General features: G+C 39.7%; 2 protein-coding genes across 2 annotated transcripts; both read left to right on the plus strand.

The window, feature by feature from the left end:
• Positions 1 to 94: 94 nt before the first annotated feature.
• fgf3 (fibroblast growth factor 3) lies at positions 95 to 3,621 on the plus strand. The gene is made up of 3 exons (XM_028014923.1): positions 95 to 1,206; positions 1,819 to 1,922; positions 2,372 to 3,621. Exons 1-3 carry the CDS (start codon positions 963 to 965, stop codon positions 2,765 to 2,767), a joined length of 744 nt encoding a protein of 247 aa, XP_027870724.1. The 5' UTR covers positions 95 to 962; the 3' UTR covers positions 2,768 to 3,621.
• Positions 3,622 to 8,158: 4,537 nt separating this feature from the next.
• fgf4 (fibroblast growth factor 4) lies at positions 8,159 to 21,907 on the plus strand. Its single transcript, XM_028014935.1, has 3 exons — positions 8,159 to 8,574; positions 9,712 to 9,815; positions 17,741 to 21,907. Exons 1-3 carry the CDS (start codon positions 8,289 to 8,291, stop codon positions 17,915 to 17,917), a joined length of 567 nt encoding a protein of 188 aa, XP_027870736.1. The 5' UTR covers positions 8,159 to 8,288; the 3' UTR covers positions 17,918 to 21,907.
• The last annotated feature ends 1,494 nt before the right edge of the window (positions 21,908 to 23,401 follow it).

The following is a 23,401-nucleotide window of genomic DNA, read 5'->3' on the forward strand; positions in this document are numbered from 1 at the left end:
CGGCTGCTGCCTAGCCAGAGCTGGGGCATTGGGTTGGGAAAAGTCTGGGAGATGCTGTTGGTGAGGATAACGACTGAGGCTTGGGGAGGAGGTTCTGCAGAGTGAGGAGCAGACAGGGAACCTTGTGACACAAAACAAATTTGTCTTTTCTTCCCAGAAACGGTCTTTAATAATGGCAGTAAAAGGTAACAGGTCAGGAGGAGCCTATAAATATTAAGGAGCAAAGAAGACAGGAATCTTGACAAAGCTGTGGGTTCTTCACTTCTGGAAGCTGTGGATCGGATTCTGTACATCAAGTATCAACAGCAGATGCCTCTACTCTGCTTAGGATGAACAAGTGCATCAGGTTCAACATTCTGAGCTCTAAGGAGTAAAGCTGAGGATAGCTGACTTTGAAAAGACCCAAGAGACACAAAGGTTCACTTTTCATTTTGTTGACTTTTGAGATGAAAGAAGGTTCCAGCAGCTGAGTTCTTCCTCACCTGCTGCGGTGGCTGGCGCAGGCTCAGACCGCCTGTATAATTTGGGATGTCTAATTTGCTCTTTTAGGATATTTCAGAAGAGGAGTTCATAGAGGAGAGCTGTTTCGCACGTTGCCACTATGTAATTTTATCCATGCCGCTGTCTCTCACTTCACACAGGGCTAATACCTTTTGCCTCCCCTCTCCTTTGTATCAATTGGTCGAAGTTCAGCCTATTGTCGCCACAAGCTTCTTTTATATCTGCGCTCAGTCTGAGGCGAGGCTCTCAGTCAGCTTCAAACGAGGGCTTTCCTGCAGGAGAGGCAAGGAGGATCCCAACCCGGGGGCCGGCTGTGCTGTCAGAGCTGCCCGTGGGGTTTGGATGTACACCGGGGCTGGAGTTCTCCAGCTTTAGGGGCCCGACACGTTCATGGGACCCGGAGGGCTGGCCGGGTATTATTCGAATTTTTGCAACAATTGTTCCCCGCCGACCATGCCACAATGCTGATGATTCCTCTGCTGGTGTTGGCGAGCCTGCTGGATCCCGTTTGGCCCCGGGCCCGTTGCTCGCCTAGCCAGGGTTGTGACCCCCGGCAGCGGAGAGACGCCGGGGGGCGCGGAGGAGTGTATGAGCACCTCGGAGGAGCGCCGAGGCGCAGGAAACTTTACTGCGCTACCAAATATCATCTACAGATCCATCCTAACGGGAAGATTGATGGATCACTGGAGGAGAATAATCCGTTCAGTGAGTAGCTTTTTTTTCTGTTTTTACAACAAGACAGAACTGTTAGAAGCTTAAGTGGATCATTACAAACCCGAGGAGACCTGGGCTCACGTGTGGGAAGAACTTCAAGATTTGGAGGAAATTAAGAGTAACATTTTATCGGGCTAAATTTAAACGCCCTCTTTCTTCATCTCTTTCTTTCTTGCGTACTTTCTATTTTTTCTTGCTTTCTTTGTGTATTTTAGATTTCAGTCTGCATTACTTACAAAAATGATTCGTGTGAATTAGTGATCCAACTAAGTGATGTATGGAGTACGTTCGGGGCCACTCGGAGCTCCTCGCTCAGGCTGAAATCTGCCGACATGCAGGTCGATCTCCGGGTCCGGGCCGCAGCATTAGCATAAAGCGGATGTATTTATCTAATGAGAGCCTGTTGAAGCCTCTCTGCGGTGCGCAATGTGTCATTAAACGGAACGGACCCCCATAATGAGGCTGCCGCAAGAAATTCATTTTAACAGCACAGAAGAAAAATAGTTCGTTGCTTATTTATGTTTCATGTAAACGGAAGAGCTGCACTTCTAGGTATGAAAATATGACTTCAAGTTTACCTTTAATATTTCTGTTTCTCTGCAGGCATCATGGAGATCACAGCAGTGGATGTGGGTGTCGTGGCCATAAAAGGGCTTTTCTCAGGCAAATATCTGGCCATGAACGATAAAGGAAGGCTGTACGCCTCGGTCAGTACACAATTACAGCCTGTCTTTCTACTGTTTATGTCCCAGAGATCATGAACCACAACTTTGTGTTTTACACCAAATGTAGGTGGTTAATTTATTTCCGCTCTACCAGTTCTGGGAAACACAGATGATTATAACATACAGATATGAACGGCAATTCTTAAAAATGCAAATTTCCCATTTTATTAGTTAAGACAAATAAATATTCACACTGTTCAGCTTTCTGTCACTCCAGTCACTGTGTCCAACACATTTAGGACAACAGTTCAAAACTGTTTTCACACAAGTCAAAACATTTAGTATTAAATTAAGTTAAACTGCGTGAGTTTGTTTTATTTGCAGCCAACTTTTTATTTCTTAAGAAACCTTAAAGGAGGAAATCAAAAACATGGTTAATCCTCCAAAAACTGACATCTTGGTCACTCCTTTTCCCATCTTTCTTTCCCCAGGAGGTTTTCAACAAGGAGTGTGAATTTGTGGAACGGATCCATGAGTTGGGGTACAACACCTATGCATCACGACAACACTTCACAGAGCAGCCCCTGCCACCGGGAACAGGCAGCAGCAGCAAGCGTCGGGCCACTGTCAGGAGGCAATGGTACATCTCCATCAACGGGAAAGGGCGGCCGCGGCGAGGCTTTAAAACTCGGAGCACTGATAAAGCCTCACTCTTCTTGCCTCGGGTGCTGGGCAACAAGGACCATGAGATGGTGAGGAAGCTGAGGGACATTCAAGGTGCCCAGCACACGCATCATCAGCAGGGGCGGCGTGGTGAACGCCGGAGACGTCGGCATCGTGATAGGAAAGGTCGAGGTCGACAGCCTGATGACTCAGCAGACTTTTAGAGGTGAGGTTGGCTTTCATCTCCCTCTGCTACGACTCATCTACACGGATCCTTGATCTCGGCACATACTGCAGCTTGACTGCAAGGAAGGATGTGAGAAAATGTCTTGGATCCCAAATTCTGGATTGATGGAAGTTCTTGTTGGTGTACAGAGATAAAGGGAAGTCAATAAGGAAGGGGAACTCAAAGGCCACCAAAGTGTTTCTGGTTTTTACGCCTTTGTAAAACCTGCCGCTCTCTGGAGACTCTGGCCTACAACTCCACTGCTGTATAATCCTCTGATAACTGACGTCCGATTTCTTACAAATGTAACTGTCATGTAAACAAATGTAATAAGATTGTTGTAATATCCATCCTATTTTGTATGTACAAGCCTCATCCATCAACTACCCTCAGAGCATATGTTCAGCTGGCCTGTACAGCAGCATATAAGCTTTATGTTTGTCAGAATCCAAGTACTATTTCCCGATTGTTAAGTGCTATTAATCATTATGGAAGCTGAAGAGGGGACTGTACATGGAGAAGCACTTTTTGTCAGATTCACATTAAGAAGAATAAGGAAATCAGCTTGAGGCACGAGCATCTGCAATGTTCTTACAATGTGATAGTCTACTGTGTGTTAACTGAGAGAAGTACTTTGTATATTTCACAAATGATATGAATATTTATTTGCTGTCTGAGTTGTAAGTTATTGATAAGACTATTTCTGCATTTTATCAACATGGATGTTGTTTCAGTTTTCACTTGCTGCCTGGTTCCAACATAAAAAACATAATGGTACTGACCCAAAGAAGAAAAAACCAACTGTGTGTGAGTGTGTGTGTAGTCTTCCTCTAGTGTGTCGTAAGCACTGATTCCGATATTCTTCCCCTGTTAAAATTAGAAGTCAATAATACTTTATTGTGTTTCTGGTGAAAATGCTACTTTTCTAGCATAAGCTTTAAAGTTATAATAATAATAATAATAATAGTTATTATTATTATTATTATTACTAGTAATAATAATTACTTTTAATTATTATTAAAAGTAATAATAATTACTTTAATTATTATTACTGATTTTATTTATAATGGTCAATAAATCCCATTAAAATCTCATATGGTACATTCACACACTGATGACTTCTGGCTACCAGATTGTAGTGATTGTAGGCAAAATGTTGAGGCATTCAAAAAGCAAAAGTTTATTAGATTCAATGAGTCATCATTACAGTGATTATATATTTGAAACTGAAAATGAAGACAAACTAATACCTGTGGCTAAATTGTCAATTTAGTCTAATGTAGAAGTCTGCTGCTGTCTTATGGCCAAATGAGGAGGAAGTCCATCTTTCCTGCTAATATCCGCCTCCTCCTGCAGCCGCTCTGTCAGCGTAAGACGGCTGAGTACAACCTGCAGTCATCAGTGTTAAATTCACCACAAGCAGCAGCACGACTCATTTGAAGTTCAGGTTTTGCCCTGCCTCTTTCCCATCTATAGGCAGCAGCATATAAAGCCTTGTCATCCTATACCTGCAGGCAGGGGAGGCTTCCTGGCCAGAACAAAAGTTCCTCCCAGGGGGGGCCTGGGAAGCGATGCCGCCTGAGACTTTAAGGCAGTTTTTTGAAAAGCCGACCAAAAGCTGCAGTCGATAAACAAGGCTGGCCCTCCTGAAAGCAGAAACGGTATCATACAAAGTGTTACACCTTGCTGCACCTTGTTATGAATGCCACACTCTAGTATTACTCTGCAGGAATGCAGCACTTGAGAGAGGTTAGGGCCTTTTGTGGCCTGTGTCCGAAAGCCATCTGTTTCACTGGCATTTATCTTCTGAATCTCTTCCTACATGACGTCTTCTTTCATCATATTAGCAGAGTAAATCCTTCAGAGTAAAATTTATTACATTTATAATGACTAATAACTAGTAAGCTAACTCTGAGCTGAAAGATCTCAAAGAGAAATGAATTGACGTAAAGTGAATGGACAGGCTCTCTAAGCAGAAAGTTAGTCACTTTGGGAGCTTCAGCAAATTTCTTAGTTTGACCAGATGAGCGACATTAAACCAACCAGTCATTCCTTAAATTAGTTTTTTTATTCTATTGAAATGTCAACGTGAAAAAAGAGATCACTGATTGAAATAGTTTTCTTGCAACAGTCCTGTCAACCTGACTAACAACTATTCTCATCATGATCATTATTTTACATCTACAAAAATTGTTTTGCTTTCAAATAATGACCCAAATGTTTGATCAGAAATCCCATCTGAAAGCACAGAACCTCATCCTGAACCTGAAATGCTGAGCAGCTATTGAGAATGGAACCATTGATTTGGAAACAGTGACCTCTACAGGTGGAAACCATCACGTCTTTCATTTCATTCTGTGATTTTACGTTTTTCTTTAGTTTATTAATTTACTTTTTACCTTTTCTATTTTAAATTGGTTTTCAACTCGGCATAGAGTAATTAAATAAGAGCTCGATCTACAGTGAATTTGGTCAACATTTACCAAAAACGGGAATGTTTACAGACACACAACTCTTGTCTTTTATAAAATAAAAATGCCATGGCCAGAATTTCAACATAAATGCAACAGTAATGCGCTATGAAATTTTTCTTTTCAATATCAACATATTAAATTCATCCAAGTCCAGCTTTGGAAAATAATACATTTCAATCTTTATCGTGACTCTTTCACAGTTGTTCTGAAATATTAACATTTGAACAAACCTAAATTCCAAAGCCAGTTGTCTTAAATCTGCCTTGTATAGGCTTCCTTTTTTGTGATGAACAAACAGGAGAGTGAATGAATGCATGCACTGAATGCTGAGACATTTTAAGCTCCAAATTGCAGCTGCCACCCTGTGAAATCCAAAACCCCTAACCCTTGGCATAATTCATTGCGTACCTGCAACCTGAAACCATAATGACGTTAGTGCAACATAAACAGAAAATAAAGCTGGACATAACTTGCAAATCCTTGCTTGGCTGAATGTTGGATATCTTAACCCACTTTATTTCATTGTGAATAAAAGAGTTTGCAGAACCATGGACAGCGACGGCCCTGCCTGTCTACACTGCTCAAAAATGTCTTGAAAGTCCTGGAAATGGAACGAGCCACATTACTCTCACATAGCTGGGGCTCCATCATTTACCAAGGAGGTATTTGTGACTAACTGCATATCTGATATAACCCCTTAGAGGACTGATGGATTTTCAGCCAGGTGTGACAGCAAACAAAAGATCCAAACTTCTCCAGAGAGTTTTATGGCATGTCATCCCCTTTCCTTGACATGACAAAGTCCAGTAGTAACTATTCCAGCGCTCTATTGTCCAGCGACCTGCATTTTGAACATGAGCGGTCAAGCAACCCATCAGCTGAGCTCAGAGGTTTGACCAAATGCTTGTTCTTGAGGATTAACGCTGCATCAGTGCTCCATGTTATGAGTGTGAATGGTTCCCGCTCTTCAGGCCCTGAAAAACTGGGCCTCGCTTTAGCCTGTTTTCTTTTGGACCTCTGCACTGGCTTCCTGGTTGGTTTACTGGTATTTCTAGGCCAACATAACCAATGCTGAGGCACCTCATGACAATCTAAAACATTTGTGTTCACACAGTTTTGTAGCCTGCAAAGAAACAATGCAGTCATACCTTTCAGAGCAGTCAAATGTGAATCTTAGAAAACAGTTCATGATTGGTCACTGAGGAGAAAGACAGAGCCGGAGCAAAGATCAGAGAACGTACCCGCTCCTCTGTCATAGTAAAATAGAATATGTGTTCTGATTAGGCCTGTTTATAAGAATAAAATAACTTTTTGAAAATAATGATTTTTAAGCAGATATTAAACATATTTTCATAAGCCCACATGTGAAAAAAGAATGCTGGTCTCACATAAATTTTTAATGTTAAATGTCATGTTTTGGTAATATGTAAGCAAAAAATTATAATAATTACCATAGACTTGAAACAATCCATTTGTGGGGAATTTGTCTATTTAATGTATTTCACTTTAGGTAAGGTAAGGTTACCTGGTATCCTCAGCACAAGGCAGATCAACATCCTTTACATGATGAAAACAACAAGCAAGCAACAAACATACAAGCTCTCACATGTCATGGCTGAAATCAGCAGAGTTCTGGATCAGCTGCAGTTGTCTGATTTTTTAATCAGACCTGTGAAAACACTGCTGCAGTAATCAATGCAACCAAAGATAAACCATGAGTTTCTCTAGGTCTTGTAGGGACATTAGTCCTCTAATCCTGGAAATGTTCTTCAGAAGGCTGACTTCTTAATTTTCTTCATGTGTCTCTGAAGTGAATTGAATTACAATTAACCTGTCAATAATATTTTCATTTATTGGATATGACTAAATATATAGAGCTGGTGGCTCTACTGGCTTAAATCAAACTGTAAGATAATCGAAAAAGAGACAGCGACACATAATTTCATAAGAAAGACTGTTGAGGATGAAATATTAAGGTCAGTGCTGTAAAATAATTAGTCCAAGAACAGGGAATGATCAATATGCAGTTGTTTGGATGTGTGTGTGGGGGGGGGGGTGCAGGCGTGTGTATGTGTGTTTACGAGGTGGAGTGGAGTAAGCCTAAGTGGACCGGAAATTGTTTTGTCTGAGTTGTAGAAAATCATAAATTTAACATTGATAGAAAAAACTGACTTGCATTATGAATCACCACAAAAAAAGGAAAGAGAAACACACACACACACACACACACACACATGCCCCCACCCCCACCCCACACACAGATGTAGAGTAGAGCCTGTAGAACAAAAGAGTCTCTTGGACTGAGATTCGTTTACTTGTATTACCAAAATTAATTTTAATATAATAAATGAATCCTATTAATACACAGCTAAGGGCTGAAATAAGGCTTGGTGACAGTGACAGTACGTAACATGCTTAACAGGCTGTATTTAGTCTAACCATTGTTCAGTGGAAGGGCTTGGGACATGATTTCCCCTCCACCAGTCTTAAGTGCTGCTTTTTTCATTTAGCTGAATTGGACCTGTGTTTTTTCCTGTTATTGTTCATTTATAGATCTGTCTCCTGTCTCGGCAACACGGTCTGTTAACTTGACTGTTTCCTATTTTACATCCTTCAATACATAAATTAGGATATTCTGTTGCTGATAATGAACGTCTCGCACAAAGACTTGTTTTCTATTATAATAAAGGCTTTATTAGTGTATTTTCCAAAAAGTCTGAACTTTTCCCCGAGATAAGTTCTCTATTATTTGGTCACAACAAAGCGGCCTATTCTGTTTGGTAAAGTGAGTGTGTTAGTTTGTAGATTTCTTTTAAGTGTCGAGCTGTGATGTAATGTGTCTGCAGGTATAAATATAGAGGCATGGCTGCCCAGCGTCCGTGCAGATCAATGTCGCCCCGGCGCTGAAGTCAGTGCGCCTGTCGGTCTGGGAATGAGCGCAACTTTTACACGCTTCTCTGTGTCGCGCCGCTGCTTTGCCTGTGTTGTACTGTCACCTCACTGGGAGAGCGCACACTGGAGGCTGCTTTCCGAGTCAAACCTGGCATGGGTTCTTTGTCGGCCCTGAGGACCGTCCTAGTTTTGAACCTGGTTACGGCCCTCGCGGGATGCGCCGCCGGTTTGAACGGGACAGCGGAGCGCTGGGAGGCCCTCTACTCCCGCTCTCTGGCACGGATCCCGGGGGAAAAGCGGGAGGAGATCAGTCGGGACGGAGACTACCTCCTAGGCATTAAACGGTTGCGGCGCCTCTACTGCAACGTGGGGATTGGTTTTCATATACAAGTGTTACCCGACGGCAGAATAACAGGAGTACACAGCGAGAATCGTTACAGTAAGTGGCTTTTATCATTATTATTCATTGGCCCGAATTGATCCATTCCGACACCTGTATCGTAGCTTTTTAACCAAAGTCCATAGAGAAGTTGAGCTTTTATTAAATAAATGAAAAATGTTTTCAGTCTCCTTAGGGATACTAGAATGTAAACTATAGGAACTAACTCACCGTAACTCATCCGTCTTACCCAGGTTTGAATCCTTAACAACACCTCAGCTCTTTCCACCTGATCCAGGCCTCTGGATCACCAAGAGGCGACGTTGCTCTGCTCATATTGATCCACGGCGCTTCAAAACATCTGGAGTCCCTCTTCGGTTCCGCAAATCAGCACAAATATGCGCAAGCTTTTGCGCCTAACGTGTAACCAGAGCTTGCTGTAATCCGGGCCTGCAGCCAGCCAGAACCCTAAAGTTAGGACAGGCCCGGCTGTGAGGACAGATTAACCCCCGCGCTCCAGCGCAGCCTTACTTATGCACCACTTTATATTTACGGGTTGTTGGACTGGAAACCCGCTGTGTAAATAATGAACACTGATATTTTTTCATTGCTGCTATAACTTGTGGATCCAAAATGTTAAAAAGACAAGCGTGAAGCTGTCAGGTTATTCTTACAGCTTTGTTCTATTTAAAGCCAAGACATAAAATCTCAGAAAAGCATCTGATACAAATCTCAGAAACCTCTCCATGCAGCGTGAGGCCACAGCAGAACATTACATGTTAAACCTCACATTTGTTTCTGTACGGTTCATACACCTTCTCCAAAGAATCACCAGCTCTCCTCTGGTTTAGTTTACAAGGCAGTCTTGACATTCTTGTACTGAAGCAAACCAATTTCATGTCTATAAAACAAACGGAACAAAAACACAAAAAACTGGTAAATGACATTTTGCTTAATTGGTTTCCAAACTTAATTTAGACACTTGATAGTTTTAAATTACTATCAAAAAATGAACAGATGAGCTTTTTTTTAAATTGTTGAACTGCTTGTGGAGCTGAATAATGCCCAAATGTTTTCTTAACTTGAAAAACAGAGTGTGATGACTCCATTCGCTGACAGATAGAAAGCTAGAATTGTGAGAAGACATATTTTCCTCTTGCCGGTCGGTTTCAACATGCATTTTTTATGTTTCTGAAGGTCTGCTGCAGATCTCTCCTGTGGAGAGAGGGGTGGTTACTCTGCTGGGTGTTCACAGTGGGCTCTTTGTGGCCATGAACCGAAGAGGAAAACTTTATGGATCTGTGAGTGTTTATGGATCTGTATTCAGTTCTCCTACATGTTCTGTTGTCTTCTGTAACAGATATTTAGTTACTGCTTTAACAACCAGCTGTGTTTGCAGGCTAGCCAATATTTTAGATGTCATGAATTCAAATAATGTTGTTTCCACTAAACTGATATCTTGATGATATGCTGGTGAGAATGTGTGCAGTTCCATATTAAGGAAATGAACTGGGTATATTAGAGTCAATAACAAACAAGCAACAGCAGAAATAACACCTTGGTGTTAAACTAAACTTCAATGTCTCAAAGAAAATCATTTTGTTTTCTTTTCCTAAAATCTCAATGGTAGTTTGTTGGAACATACAAAAAACTTTTGTTGCATGTTGTAGTAGAATGGGAAGACTTGCAAATGTTTTCTGGTGAACAGTTACATTCTCCATTTATTCTAGCCGGTGGGTGTCAATAAATTTGATATGGTTATGTATTTTAGCATTTCTACTAAGGTATCAAGAAGGCTCAGATTACTTTAAGCTGTATAGTATTAACTTATATGGTGCTTTTCTGTTCATGATCATGACTTAAAACTCTTTTACACTACAGCCTTTTCACCTCTTTTCACCTAGCTGCTCTCTCAACTCTCACACAGTATACACACCCATACATACATCGATCACTATCTGTTGCCCATGTAAGTGGCCCAGGCTGTCTCTCTGATGTACAGACTATATGTCTGTACTTTTTGTGAAAAATGAAACCAAAGTGAAGTTTCTTGTTTGTGTGCTCAGCCACTAAAGAGTGTGATTCTGATTCTGATTCTCTGAGGGAACATTAACACGATGATGAGCAAATTAAATCAGGTGTTTGTGTCTTAGGCAGTGTGGGCCGGTCCCAAGTAAAGATGAAAAAGGAAGTCAGAATCTCAATTAAACTTTTGACAGAAGGAAGAATGAAGTGCTCAGAAATCACCCATAGATCGCCGTGGCAACGTTGCCCCAGCGAGAACACATGACCTGACCCCCAGGGGATCACTGACTGAAACGTCACACTCTTCAGAAACGTGAATTCTGTTCTCTGCATTTTTCCTCTATGCGCGTTGATATCCAAAACAAATGGAATATTTATTTTCATTTGATTGAATTACTTGGGACTTATTTACTTCTTGGCACGTTTTCTCTGGTTCAGGAGTGACTTAACTCCACAATAGAAACAGTTTTATAGCCCACATCCTGCATGCATCTCTGTCTAGTGATTCTTGAAGCTCTGATTTCAGCTGCAGCCTCAAAGGTCCCCAAAACTCTTGAAAAGCTATAACTCATGCGACCACCTACCATTCCTGTTCCCCAATTCTAAAGGTTGTTCTCTCTCCCTTTCTCTCACTCTATTTAATTTAATCTTTGAGCTTTAATCTAACATTGAAATATCTGATCTGATTAAAAAACCAAAATCATTTGCATGCCTTTTAGACCCTGTTCCTATCATCCTGGTCAGAGGGTGGGTGGGTTTTTTTGCTGCTGGAACCTTTTCAAGAACCAGGATAGTTTTCTGGGGCAATCTTTCCCTTCCTGTTGTTTCTACTGTAGGAACCTGGGAACAAAAACCAAACAGACAGACAAACAGGTAGAAATGTTCCCCACTTTTTAGTTTGTCACTGAACTCATAGTAGAGCTTTGTCAGAGGATACTTAGCAGCTAAGGAGTGTTCTGCTTCAAGGCAAAGCAAGACGAGGCAATTCTATTTGCATAGCACAATTTAAGCAGCGATACAAGTAGATTACACAAAATAGATTACATGTTTAAACAGAAAAGACAACAAACTCAGTGTTTCAGTTTTCTGGAAGTTAGTTCCAGATTTGTGGAGCATAAATACTGACTGTATCTTCTACATGTTTGGTTCTGGTTCTGGGGATGCAGAACCAGAACCAGGAGACCTGAGAGATCTGGAAGGTTGATACAACAATAGGTCTTTAATGTATTGCGGTGCTAACAAAAATATTTTAAAATCTGTCCTCTGAGCTCCAGGGAGTCAATGTAAGGACTTTAAAACTGTGGTAATGTGTTTTATTTTCTTGTTTTAGGGAGAACACCTGAAAATGTTCTTCAGGTGATAGAAGGTCAAATGGGTTCATTGTTATCTGGTGACATTGTGATGTAGAGCTGTGTATCATCAGCGTAGTCACGGCAACTTATTACTGGTAATGATCTGAGCTTGTGAGAGCATGCAAATATTGAATAAGACGCCCCTCCAAGATGGAACCTTGGGGAATCCTGAATATGATTGCTTCATATCTCTGTTGAGTTAGCAGTTGTTACCTAGTGACACAAAGATGTTCCTGTTCCTTAGGTGAGACTCAAACCAGTCAAGTACTGTAGGAGAAAGTCTGACCCAGCTCTCCAATCACTTCAATGATATATCATGGTCAACAGTGTTAAATACTGCATTTACACTGTGGTTCTTCCACAGTCTGGTATTGATGTGGATCACATTGAACATGCCACAAAAACCAAACTGAAAGGCATTAAAGTCTTTGGTCATTGTTAAAAAACTATTTAACTGTTGAAATAGCTTTTTCAATAATGTTGCTGATGAATGGAAGGTTGGAAATTGGCTTGTATCTCTGAAGTTATAACTTGTCCAGATTAGATTTTATCAGTGGTTTAATAGCTGCTGTTTTTAAAGCTTCTAAAGCTGCAGTAACATCTAAACAGAGCCTGAGCATTCTGCATGTTGTTTCCAAGTCTGTTTAAATCAAACCCTACAAATTTCCACTCAGAATTAATAAGTCTTATGTTTTTCTATCCCTCAAGTTGAGTCTGGGTGTGTCATTAGCAGTTGAAATCAGAAGTGTATCTATTCTAAATAAGGACGTATCCACCTGTTTTCACTTTCTGAAGTTAAATCATACCAAACTTCTTTTGTCAGTTAGAATTATTTCTTCTTGCTAAATGTAATGAGAGACAGAATATAACAGAGATTTATTAATGTCTTTAAAATCAGAAGTTTGCATCCACTATGATTCCTGTCTCTTTAAACAGTGAGGAAACGCCCAGATGATGATGTCATGGCTTTGGGAACTTCTGATAGGCTAACTGACACATTTGAGTTAATTAGAGGCTCACTCTGCTTTATGGTTGGACATGATGGGAAGGTCAGCAGCAGAAATCAGCCCAGATGTCAGGAAGAGAATCCTGGAGCTGCTCCAGTCTGGTTCATCCAACTGCTCACAGGTGGAGTTCACCTGTTCAGTCCTAGTCATGATGGGAAAGTCCAACGGTCATAACGTTCAAGATGGAGACGCTTCTTGTCTGAAATGTGTGAATCAATCCCAGAACTGAAGTTAAAGACCTTGTGAAGATGCTGCTGAAGCTGGTGAGTCAGAGATGTTATTCACAGAGAAACATGTTCTGCAGCGACACGGCTGAAAGGCCAGAGAGCAGGAGGCCATTACTGCAAATGAAGCACAAGAAAGACAGAATGCAGTTTGCAAATCTGGGACACAGATACATATCCTGTTCATTTATAGACATGTCCTGTGATCTGATGAAACTAAAGTGGAACTATTTGGACATGCTCTGGGGTTGTTTTGCTGTGTGACGAACTGATCCCCTTTATTAAATATATGGTGTCATGAGGAAAGAACATTATGTGGAAAATATTGTAGCAACATCTAAACACGTCAACTGGAAGTTAAAGATTTAGTCAAAATGGGTTCCAGATGAACTGTGACCTTCAGCAGCCAAAATGGGATATAAAATGTGATAACAAAGTCAATGCTCTGGCCGTCACAGATCCCACTCCTAGAGAGAATTTGTGAGTGTGAGTGAGGTGGCCTATAAACCTAACCCAGATCCACCGGTTCTGTCAGAAGGAATGGACCAGAACTCCTGCAAACTACTGGGAGAAGCTTCTGGAAGGAAACCCAGAAGGGTCGACCCAAGTCATCCAGTTTAGAAGATAACTTGCCTCAATACTTAGCAAATGTATGTAAACATCTAGGCATAGAAATGTTATTTTCAGGTTTTAAAGCTGAATTGAACCACGAGTCAAGTCATAAAAAGCATAACAGATTTCATGCTTTCAGATGTTTTCTTTTCTATTTTGTATTGACATGGAAATGATCAGAATTTTTAAAATCCATAATTAATTGTTTTTCTATGACTACGGGTAGAAATAGAATAACAAACATGTCATAAGTTTATATGTTCGTGTTAGAAGTGCAGATGCTGCCAATGTGAATGTTGGTGAGTGAAACTGGTTCGTGTGTGGTGTGTTGCTCCTGTCATGTGGCTGGACACCACATACACGGTACGATCAAACCCGAGTTTTTTATCTCTTAGGTTTTGAAAATCGGCATACAATTCTAAAATTAAATTGTGTCATGTGAACTAAACTTTAGTAAATAAAAAAAAACAATACAGTATAGATGTTTCTATGCTAATGTGCTTAAACTCAAGCAACACTTAATTAAAGAGAAACATCATGGTGGTTAACAATGCTACGACCAAAATTATACATAGACAGCATGAATTTGTCTTGATTTTGTGGTTGTAGAGTGAATATTTTTGTACAAAACAAGTTCTAACTTCAGTATTAGGTGGTTATTCAGTATTTCTGTGGGGTTGTCAGAGAAAATGGACATAATTTGCAGTAACAAAAGGGTTCAAAATTAATTTAGTTACAAACAGCCTAAATAAAGAGCTTTTCTGTAAAAATTACAGTTTTCTTTTTTATTAATAAAGATATTAAAATATGGAATGTCAGCAGATGTTTTGGTAAATAACCCAAGTGGAATGTTTCTTTAATCATTTCTTGAGTGTGAAGCAAACTTTAGCTTTGTTTTTCCCCATTTATTCAGTTCCCAGAGGCCTCTACATTCTGTATAAATAAACTAAACTATAAAGCAATATTTAGCACAAGTGGTTTTAATTTACACATCTTTAGGGGTTAGTAGACTGTTTTGGTGATTTAGTATGTCCTGCATGTCCAAAGTTCTCAACAACAATATTCAGGCCCACGGTTCTACACTGTGTTCCAAATTATTATGCAAATTGGATTTAAGTGTCAAAGATTACATTTTTTGTTGTGCTATTAAATTTATAGATGGTATTGTGTGTCAGGGCTCTTTGAATCACTATAATTCATTTCAGAGAGCTTTGTCGGTTGATTAGTTTGTCTGGTGAGCTCAATTAAAGGAAATCTTCTTAAGAAGGATGTTCCAGATTATTAAACAGGCCACAGGTTTCAAGCAATATGGTAAAGAGAAAGGATTTCTCTGCTAGATGAAAATCATCAGATAGTGTAGTGCCGTATGACAAGATATGAAAACATTAGATATTTAACGAAAACTGAAGCGAAGCGTTATCGTACTGTGAAGAGATTTGTGGCTGATTCAGAACAAAGATGAGTTTGTACAGATAAAGACAAAATGAGGAAGGTTTCTGTTAGACAAATTCATTGGATTAAGAGAGCAGCTGTTAAAATGCCCTTACAAAGCAGCAAACAGTTATTTGAAGCTGCTGGAACCTCAAGGTGGAGGATCCTCCAGAGGCTTGCGGTGCATGAACCTACTATTGGGCCCCTAACCAGAGCTCACAAGCAGAAACGGTCGCAGTGAGCCCAGCCGTACATGAAGCCGTTCATTTTCAAACAGACTTGTTCACTGATGACTGCTGTGCAACCCTGGATGGTCCAGATGGACGCAGTAGTGGATTAGTGGTGGATGACCACCACGTCCCAACACGACTGTGACGTCAGCAAGGAGGTGGTGGAGTCATTTTCTGGGCCGAAATCATGGAGAGAGAGAGAGAGAGAGAAAGAGAGAGAGAGAAAGAGAGAGAGAGAGAGAGAGAGAGCTGGTTGACCCCTTCAGAGTCCCTGAAGGTGTGAAAATGACCTCAGCAAAGTATATGGACTTTCTGACTGATCACTTTCTTTCATGGTTCAACAAGAAGAGCCGCACCTTCTGTAGCAAAATCATCTTCATACATGACAATGAATGCTGCAAGGAATACCACTGTGTGTCATATTACTACCCAGCATATTACTTTGCTTCACTTTCGGCAAGATACACAGTACAAAACTGAAGCCTGCAAAGAAAGGCAGTGTGGTTTGTAAAGCAGGATTGTGATTCGCAACAGCAGTTTTGTGTAGTTGCATTCACTTCAAATTGTAATTAAAAAATGTGCCTGTGTGAAGATGCTAATACATGTGTTTGAATTAGTTTAGCTCCAAATGTACTGGACTGAGAAAATGTTCGAGCAGGACTTTTATATTTTGTGACTTCTAGAAAGGAATGTGTGTATCTGTACTGAAGAATCCATGAAGGTGTAACAGTAGGTTTGGTTATGTTTGATAAAGAAATAATCAAGACACAGGTATGTGGATCTGTTTGCAACCATTTGTTTTAGATCATTTGGGGGAAAACTGTAAGCTGTAAGATTTTTTTTAAAGTGCGACTCAAAGAATAAAATGTGTATACTTGTTCTTAAGAATTTGAAGACGATTACAAACTCCTATAGGTTTTTCATCTCTGACTTCAACTTCAAAGTTACAAGGCACAAATACCTTTGCACCAAAAATACCTCCATAGGTCCGCCTGCTAAACATTTGGCATTCTTAAGGAGAAAATATCACTGCTTCACAGCAGCAAAGGCACTAAAACAGGTTGTACCAGCAGTACATTCTTCACAAGTACACTACAGTTTCTATATATTTGTTCCACTGTTCAAAAACTAAGGAATCACATATTCATATCAGATATTCATGTCCTTGGAACTTTTTCACATGTCGCTGCATGCAAAAGCATCCAGTGAAGTGTATGAGGCCACAATGAGATCAAAATGAAACATTCAAAACTCTATACGAGGCTGAATACTAATAATGCATGTTACTGGAAACACTCAAGACAAAGCCTGTCTTTCATTAATTCCTAATTGAACTTTATTCTGTTTAGAGAAATAGACAGTTGTTTCAGTCTTAAGATGTCCGCAGCTCGAAACATATCAAATATCAAATTTGCTGAAAATGATCTTTTTCATTCTAAGTCAAATATGGGGAACTCTAAATTCATATTAAAATACAGTGTATCCTGACATGCTAACTAAAATGTTAAAGAAAAATGAATTCTTCTGCACTGATATATAAACCAAGGTCTTGGGAGCAGAATTTGACATTTGCGGGTCTTAAACAGAAGAAACTAGATCTTTCCTCATGTAAATGTCTCATTTCAGATTATTTTGGGTCAAAGACTCTGCAGACTTGATTCATATTGATGCTTGTTTTTCATTCTTAACTGAGACATTCCTTCACCTCACAAGTATGTCTTGTCCTGTGATGATCTATCACATAAAATCCCAATAAATATGATAAGTTTGGGATTGTCATGTGTGATACCGTTGTTATTTTACATCATCTGCCTTTAAGTGAACATTTAGACAAAACCAGGAGCTCCAGACAAACACCCGCTCCAGCTTTTTAAGTGTTTACACCTGCTGAATGTCACAAGCTAGTCAAAGACAACACCACAGATTAATTCGAGGATCTCGTCGTCTTCGTCCAGTTTCATAATACTGAAAGGTTTGGTACTGTTAGAGTTTAGTTATTAAAGATAACAGCTAAATATAAATTAATACCTAAATTTAGTTGCATGATGGTGAATGCAGGTCAAGAAGCTATTGTTCCTCAAACTGGGGACAAAAAGCACAACACACTCAGAGTCCAGTGTTCTGTTTCACTTACACCATTCATCATTTCACAATCGGATTTTTTGTGTAAAATGAAGCTGAATGCACAATAATAACCCTGCAGTCAAAAATAACACAATTGTTTGATAGAAATCACAGTGAACAATGCAGATTTGAAATTCCCCTACAAAAATTTCCTGACATCATTGTTTTATTTCTGTCTTTAAACAATTAACGTTTTCAAAAGAATCTCTTTTCTCTTGCAGTTACACTACAGCAACGAGTGCAAGTTCAGAGAGAAGCTCCTCGCCAACAACTACAATGCTTATGAATCGGCCGCCTACCCAAGGATGTTCATGGGCCTGAGTAAGAATGGCAAAACAAAAAGAGGAAACAGAGTGTCACCAGCGATGACAGTGACACATTTCTTGCCAAGAATCTAGTGAGCTGATAAATCTACTTCAAGACAATATGGGAAGAAGGAGGGAGCCAATCAGGAGAGAGCCAGAGGGTAGGGGGGTTTTCTCCAAGCTGTGATGCACTTTCACTCCAAACTTTTTGTAAGTGTATCATATTTGATATTTTACTTTGTACATATTCAGTTTTTTATTTATGTTTAACATCTGTTTTGTATTTTTATAGGAGTGGATTTCTTTTCACTGAGGGACAGTCAATATTCTAGACATTTTATTTATGTTTTCATTTCTTATTTATCAGACATTTGCTGCTACTGAATGAAACCCTGTCTTTTGATGTATTCTTTGCACAGATGGAAAAATTACCTTTTTTTTCTTTTTTCTTTTATTTTACCTTTATTTAACTAGAAAAGTCTCATTGAGATTAAAAACCTCTTTTTCAAGGAAGTTCTGGTCAAGAGGCAGCAGAGTAACAAATGTATGGCATTAATTACACAATGCCATACAAATAATTACTACACAGTCACAATTTAAGGAAGTCATCTCTCGTTCTCTCAGTCTTGATGTAAAGGTTTCAGTTAAAGAAGTTCTGTTAATTTCCTTTTTTTTTTTGCTCCATGTAGAATTTGGAAAAAGGCCCATTTCTGTTTGGGGAAATAGAACAGTGAACCTGATTACCTGATATCTCAGCGGGTTTATATGGATGACATTGTTCAATTGGGTTTGGTTTGAATCAGAATCTTCTCAGAACAGAAATAAGATGTGTGTCTTTGTGTGAGAATGTGGTGTTTATTGCCCAACACTTCAAACCTTATGCTTCTCCATTTCACCTGAGGAGGACCTGGAGGTGTTCTGGAGACACTTCCTTTAACTTAGATTTTAGATGGATTCATGTGGCAGCATCAGAGACAGCATGTCCTCTTATTTACCATTAATTCTCTTTTCTATAGCCTGATAGCATCAGAAAGACGACCCCATCCTGGTGACACATACCTACAGCAAGTCCTCTTTTTGAGAGTTTTACTATAATATAGCACCTGCACTATTACTGACTATAACTGAATTAGATAAGCTCATATAAGCTCAATAATGCTAACCAAATAATCAACATTATTTTTCTCGTTTTAAAAACTCTACTGTCCCATGCAGACATCTCTTAGTATCAATGCACCATATTTGTTTTTAATCTTTGCTGCAGTAATTTTACAGAAGCTTACTGTTTATTTGGGCCCTGCTGTCAGCAGAGCCTCTGACTAGATATGATATGGAAGCATCAAATATACCAGGCCTTTGAATCTTGTAAAAATTAGAGCTGCACCACTCAGAGCCTGGAAGAGGGTCTTATTGCTGTCAATGCTGTCCATGCTGCTTATGGATATAAGTCCATAAGCAGCATTTTTCTGCCAACTTTCTGCTTAAGTTGGCAGAAAAACAACTTTCCATTAAAGGAAATCTGTTAGGCTGCTGTGTTTGGTGGCCATGCTAACTAGCCTGAGAATTCATGACAGGCTCCATTGTGGTGAACCAGCTGTAGTGTAGCAGAAAGCAAAGGGGAGGGTGTGAGCAGTGAGCACACAAGATTTATTGACAGCACTAAGCTCCTCCTCCAGCTGTGATTGGTTGTTTCTGACCTATCATTGTATTTCTGCAGATGACCGTAGGATCACAGGGAGAAGCAGAGCAGTTTGATTTTTCTCATATTTCATATTTCTCATATTAACTGTCACAACATGGTGACAGTTTTGACAAATATATAAAAAACTCATTTTTTTAATTAAAGCTACATACAGTATGTTTCATAAGTTTCTTGTAAGGAAGATTAGAGGGAGATTGAAATATCATGAATCAGGAGCTGGAGCAACTTTTTACTGTGATGTAATGACATGACTCTCTCTGAGAGGGGAACAGCGTTAAAGCTCTGAAAGTGGAAAAGTTTTCTGTCCAGCATAGCACCAGTACCAGGCTCAAGTTGGGCGAAAAGGAGCATGTGTGGCTCTGGAGCCTAATTGAAATAGTATCATGTTACTGAGAGAGAGGGACAGAGAAGAAAGAGGGAAATGGACAAGAGAGGAGGAGGGGAGAGTTAACCCCACAGCCTCCACTGTGTCTGTTTATAGCACTGCCAGAGGGGTGAACTCTGAACTTTTCTGCCGTCAGTCTTAGTCAGAGCTCTGCGTCCAACAGTAGGGAGTGGAATCCTCTTTGACATGATTTAAGTGGAAAATTTGGGAGTTTATAGGCAAGGTCAAAGAGCTGAAATGCAACAGTCAAGTAATAGCCTTGACCTGGGATAAGACTATTCTTATTTCAAGTAATACATTATTGTCAGGCAGCTGTCAAACAGGAAAAATTGTTCTGTATCATTAGAACAACTTTGCCGACTGGAAAAATTTGCAAACTTGGTTTGTTGTTCTTAACTTTCCATAAGAGCTTGTCATGCGAAAGGAATGATTTATAAATATGAAGTTCATTTAGAACTTATAATGTGGGCTGGCACATTGTCTCTTCCATCCTAACACCTCTAATTCTCATATAAATATAGACACCCACACACGCACAACCCCATGCACACACACACAGAGCATTGTTGGTAGCACTCTGTTAATGAAGGGAAAGCCCACAGTGGTTACCAAAATAACTTGAAACTGACAAAAGTAATAGTAAATAAAAATGTTCTAAAAATTAACCAGTGAAAATTAGACATTCCTTTTGATATGAAATTCAACAAATGAAACAGACCAGAATAAAACTGATGGTACCTGAAACTTAATATTTTGTTGCTCAACCTATTGAGGCAATCGCTGCAATCAAACCATTTCTTTAACTATCAGTGAGACTTCTACACCTGACTATAGGTATCCTGGTCCATTCCTCATGGACAAACTGCTCCAATGTCTTCCAGTTGAAGGGAAAGCCTTCTCCAGATGTTTCAGCTCCACAGATGTTCAACAAGATTTAGATCAGGGCTCATAAAAGGCCAGTTCAGTATAGTCCAATGTTTTGCTCTAGGCAAAACATTGGACATTGGATCTGGAAACATTGGAACATCTTGGGCAGCTGTGTGTTTTGGGTCATTATCCTGTTGGAAGACCCATGAGCAAGCTTTCTAACACTAGGCACCACATTTCTCTCCAGAATGCCTTGATAATCTTGGGATTTCCTCAAACCTGACTCAAGTCAAAGAAGCCCCAGAGCATAACACAGCCTCCTCCATGTTTCCCAGAGTTCTTTTCTTGGCAAAGAGCTGATGAGCCAGTTCCAGTTTTCTCCCGTCTTACTGAGGACATTCTCTCAGAAACGTTGTGGCTTGTCAGCATGCATTGTGGGAAATTCCAGTCTCATTTTTATGCTGTGCTTTCCTTCTTGGTCATCTCATATCAAGTCCACTTTGATTCAAACAATGACGGATTTGACACTGATGTACCTTGACCTTGGAGTTGACCTTTGATTTCTTTGGAGGTTGTTCTGGGCTCCTCAGTTGCTGTCATTATCCTTCTCCTCAATTTGTCATAAATGTTCCTGCAGTTTTCAGTAAATTTCCATTTATTATCACTTTTGTCAATTATAAGTTTTTCACGGAGGACTGTGGGCTTTTGTGGTCATTAACATAGAGGTGTCAGAGGTGTGCATATATCTATATTTGTATATATCTATAAATGGATAGATAGGGACGCTAAAATTATAACATAAATTACTGCGTAGTTAATAAAAATAGCACTTCGTTCCAAAAGAATGCAGAATTCAATTTTATAGTTTAAAAAAATGTACAAAATGTGTTTAGTACAAACATCCGACTATTTACAGTCAGTGGCAATAAATCTGTTCCAAACAGCAGAAATCTGCAGAAACATGCTGCTGATTTGACCTCCACTTCACACCTGCTCACCAGTTTAACTCTGACTGCTCCTCTGGTGGCTCTGAGGTGTAACAGCAGAGGGTTCATTTCTGTAGCTATGCTTACATAACAAACGAAAAGCATTTAGGACATTCTTAGAAAAAAAAGTTTTTGATGAAACACAACCACTTATAATAAATTAATTTGGTTTGATTGATTAATCTGATATATATATATATATTTGTATATGTTATGATTTATTAATATACTCAATATATTAATATGTTATAATATATTTAATATACTTAATATATTTAAACACCTAAGCAATTTCCCCTTGGGGATCAGTAAAGTATATTATATTCTATTCCATTTTATAAAGGAGTTGGAAAGAAGCACATTAACATTAACTAACATGACATTTACATGGAAGCCAAGATATCTGTTTTCCCATTTCCAACCTGAAGGACTGAAAATTTACAATTTTATCTATAAGACATCTTCAAGTAATTGTTGTAACTGTCCTCATTGTTAGAAAACATTCACTAATATATATTCTTTGTGAGATGCAAGCAGTTGCCCAGTTTAGGAACAAAATATTTCCACCTGTGCTTGTAAGACTTTGGATTTTACTAAACCAACACTTCATCCCAGTCTTTGCTTTAACTTCCAGTGTAAGCTGCTGTCCTGACCTACTTCTGATTACTGTACGTTTGCGTCGTCTACCCTCCCTCCTTCTAGCATTTGTCTCCGTCTCTCTGAGTCCTAGAGGTTTACTGCAGGCCGGGCCGGCTCTGGTGGCGATGTTGTCCTAGTTGTGCCTTGTCACGTTCCGGCTATCTTTACCCCGCGATATACTTTTAGAAAAAATAATCATGCAAGAAAAATTTACAGACAGCTGTTGAACCGTATTATATGCTAGACTCTGTAACTCAATGTTTTTCTGTATATATTTTGAAAGTGAAGGTGCTAAAAAGGGCTGGCAGTTTGAAATGAACAGAGCTGATTTGGAATAGTTGTCTGAAAGCTTAGGGTTCTTGATTTGCTCATCTTTGTGTGATCAAAGTTTTCAGTCAATATTTAATAACAGCAGTTGCCGTGAGGTAGTGTTTTATTTTCTCTGTTTTTGTGTCTTTTTTGGGAAAGACATTTGGAACCTCCATTTCAACATTCCATAATAATGGTGCTAATAGTAGCAGTCTGGCTCTTGTTAGGGACGACGGTGCTTTCCCCTCTGCTAGTAGTAGCTAGTAGTGATAATAAATTAGGAGAGCAGGCAGCCACGCTGCATGCACACGCTAGCTATTCAGGTGCAAATAGCTTAAACAAATCTCATGCAAACTGTTTCTGTAGTGACTTAAGGCCAATCCTGCGACCTGCCGTGGAAATCCAGAGTGATCTGAACTCTGCAGGCTAACTGTGAAACATAAGTTCAGCTTTCAAAACAAGTGCTAAAGTTACAGTGTGCAGCCCCTGAAACACCTCCTGCTACAGCACAGTATTCAAGGACATATGCTGTGTACAAACAGCATATGTACACATATGCTGTGTCTGATGCTCACAGCTGGGCTCGCTGCTCAGCAGTCTCCCTGCTTTGCATGACATGCAGCATGTTTACCTGTATGCACTCCAGTGACCGTGGGTCAGCCCTTTATCCCACCTGATCATTTGGTTAT

The sequence above is a fragment of the Xiphophorus couchianus genome, chromosome 4, assembly GCF_001444195.1.
Source record: "Xiphophorus couchianus chromosome 4, X_couchianus-1.0, whole genome shotgun sequence".
Lineage (NCBI taxonomy): Eukaryota > Metazoa > Chordata > Actinopteri > Cyprinodontiformes > Poeciliidae > Xiphophorus > Xiphophorus couchianus.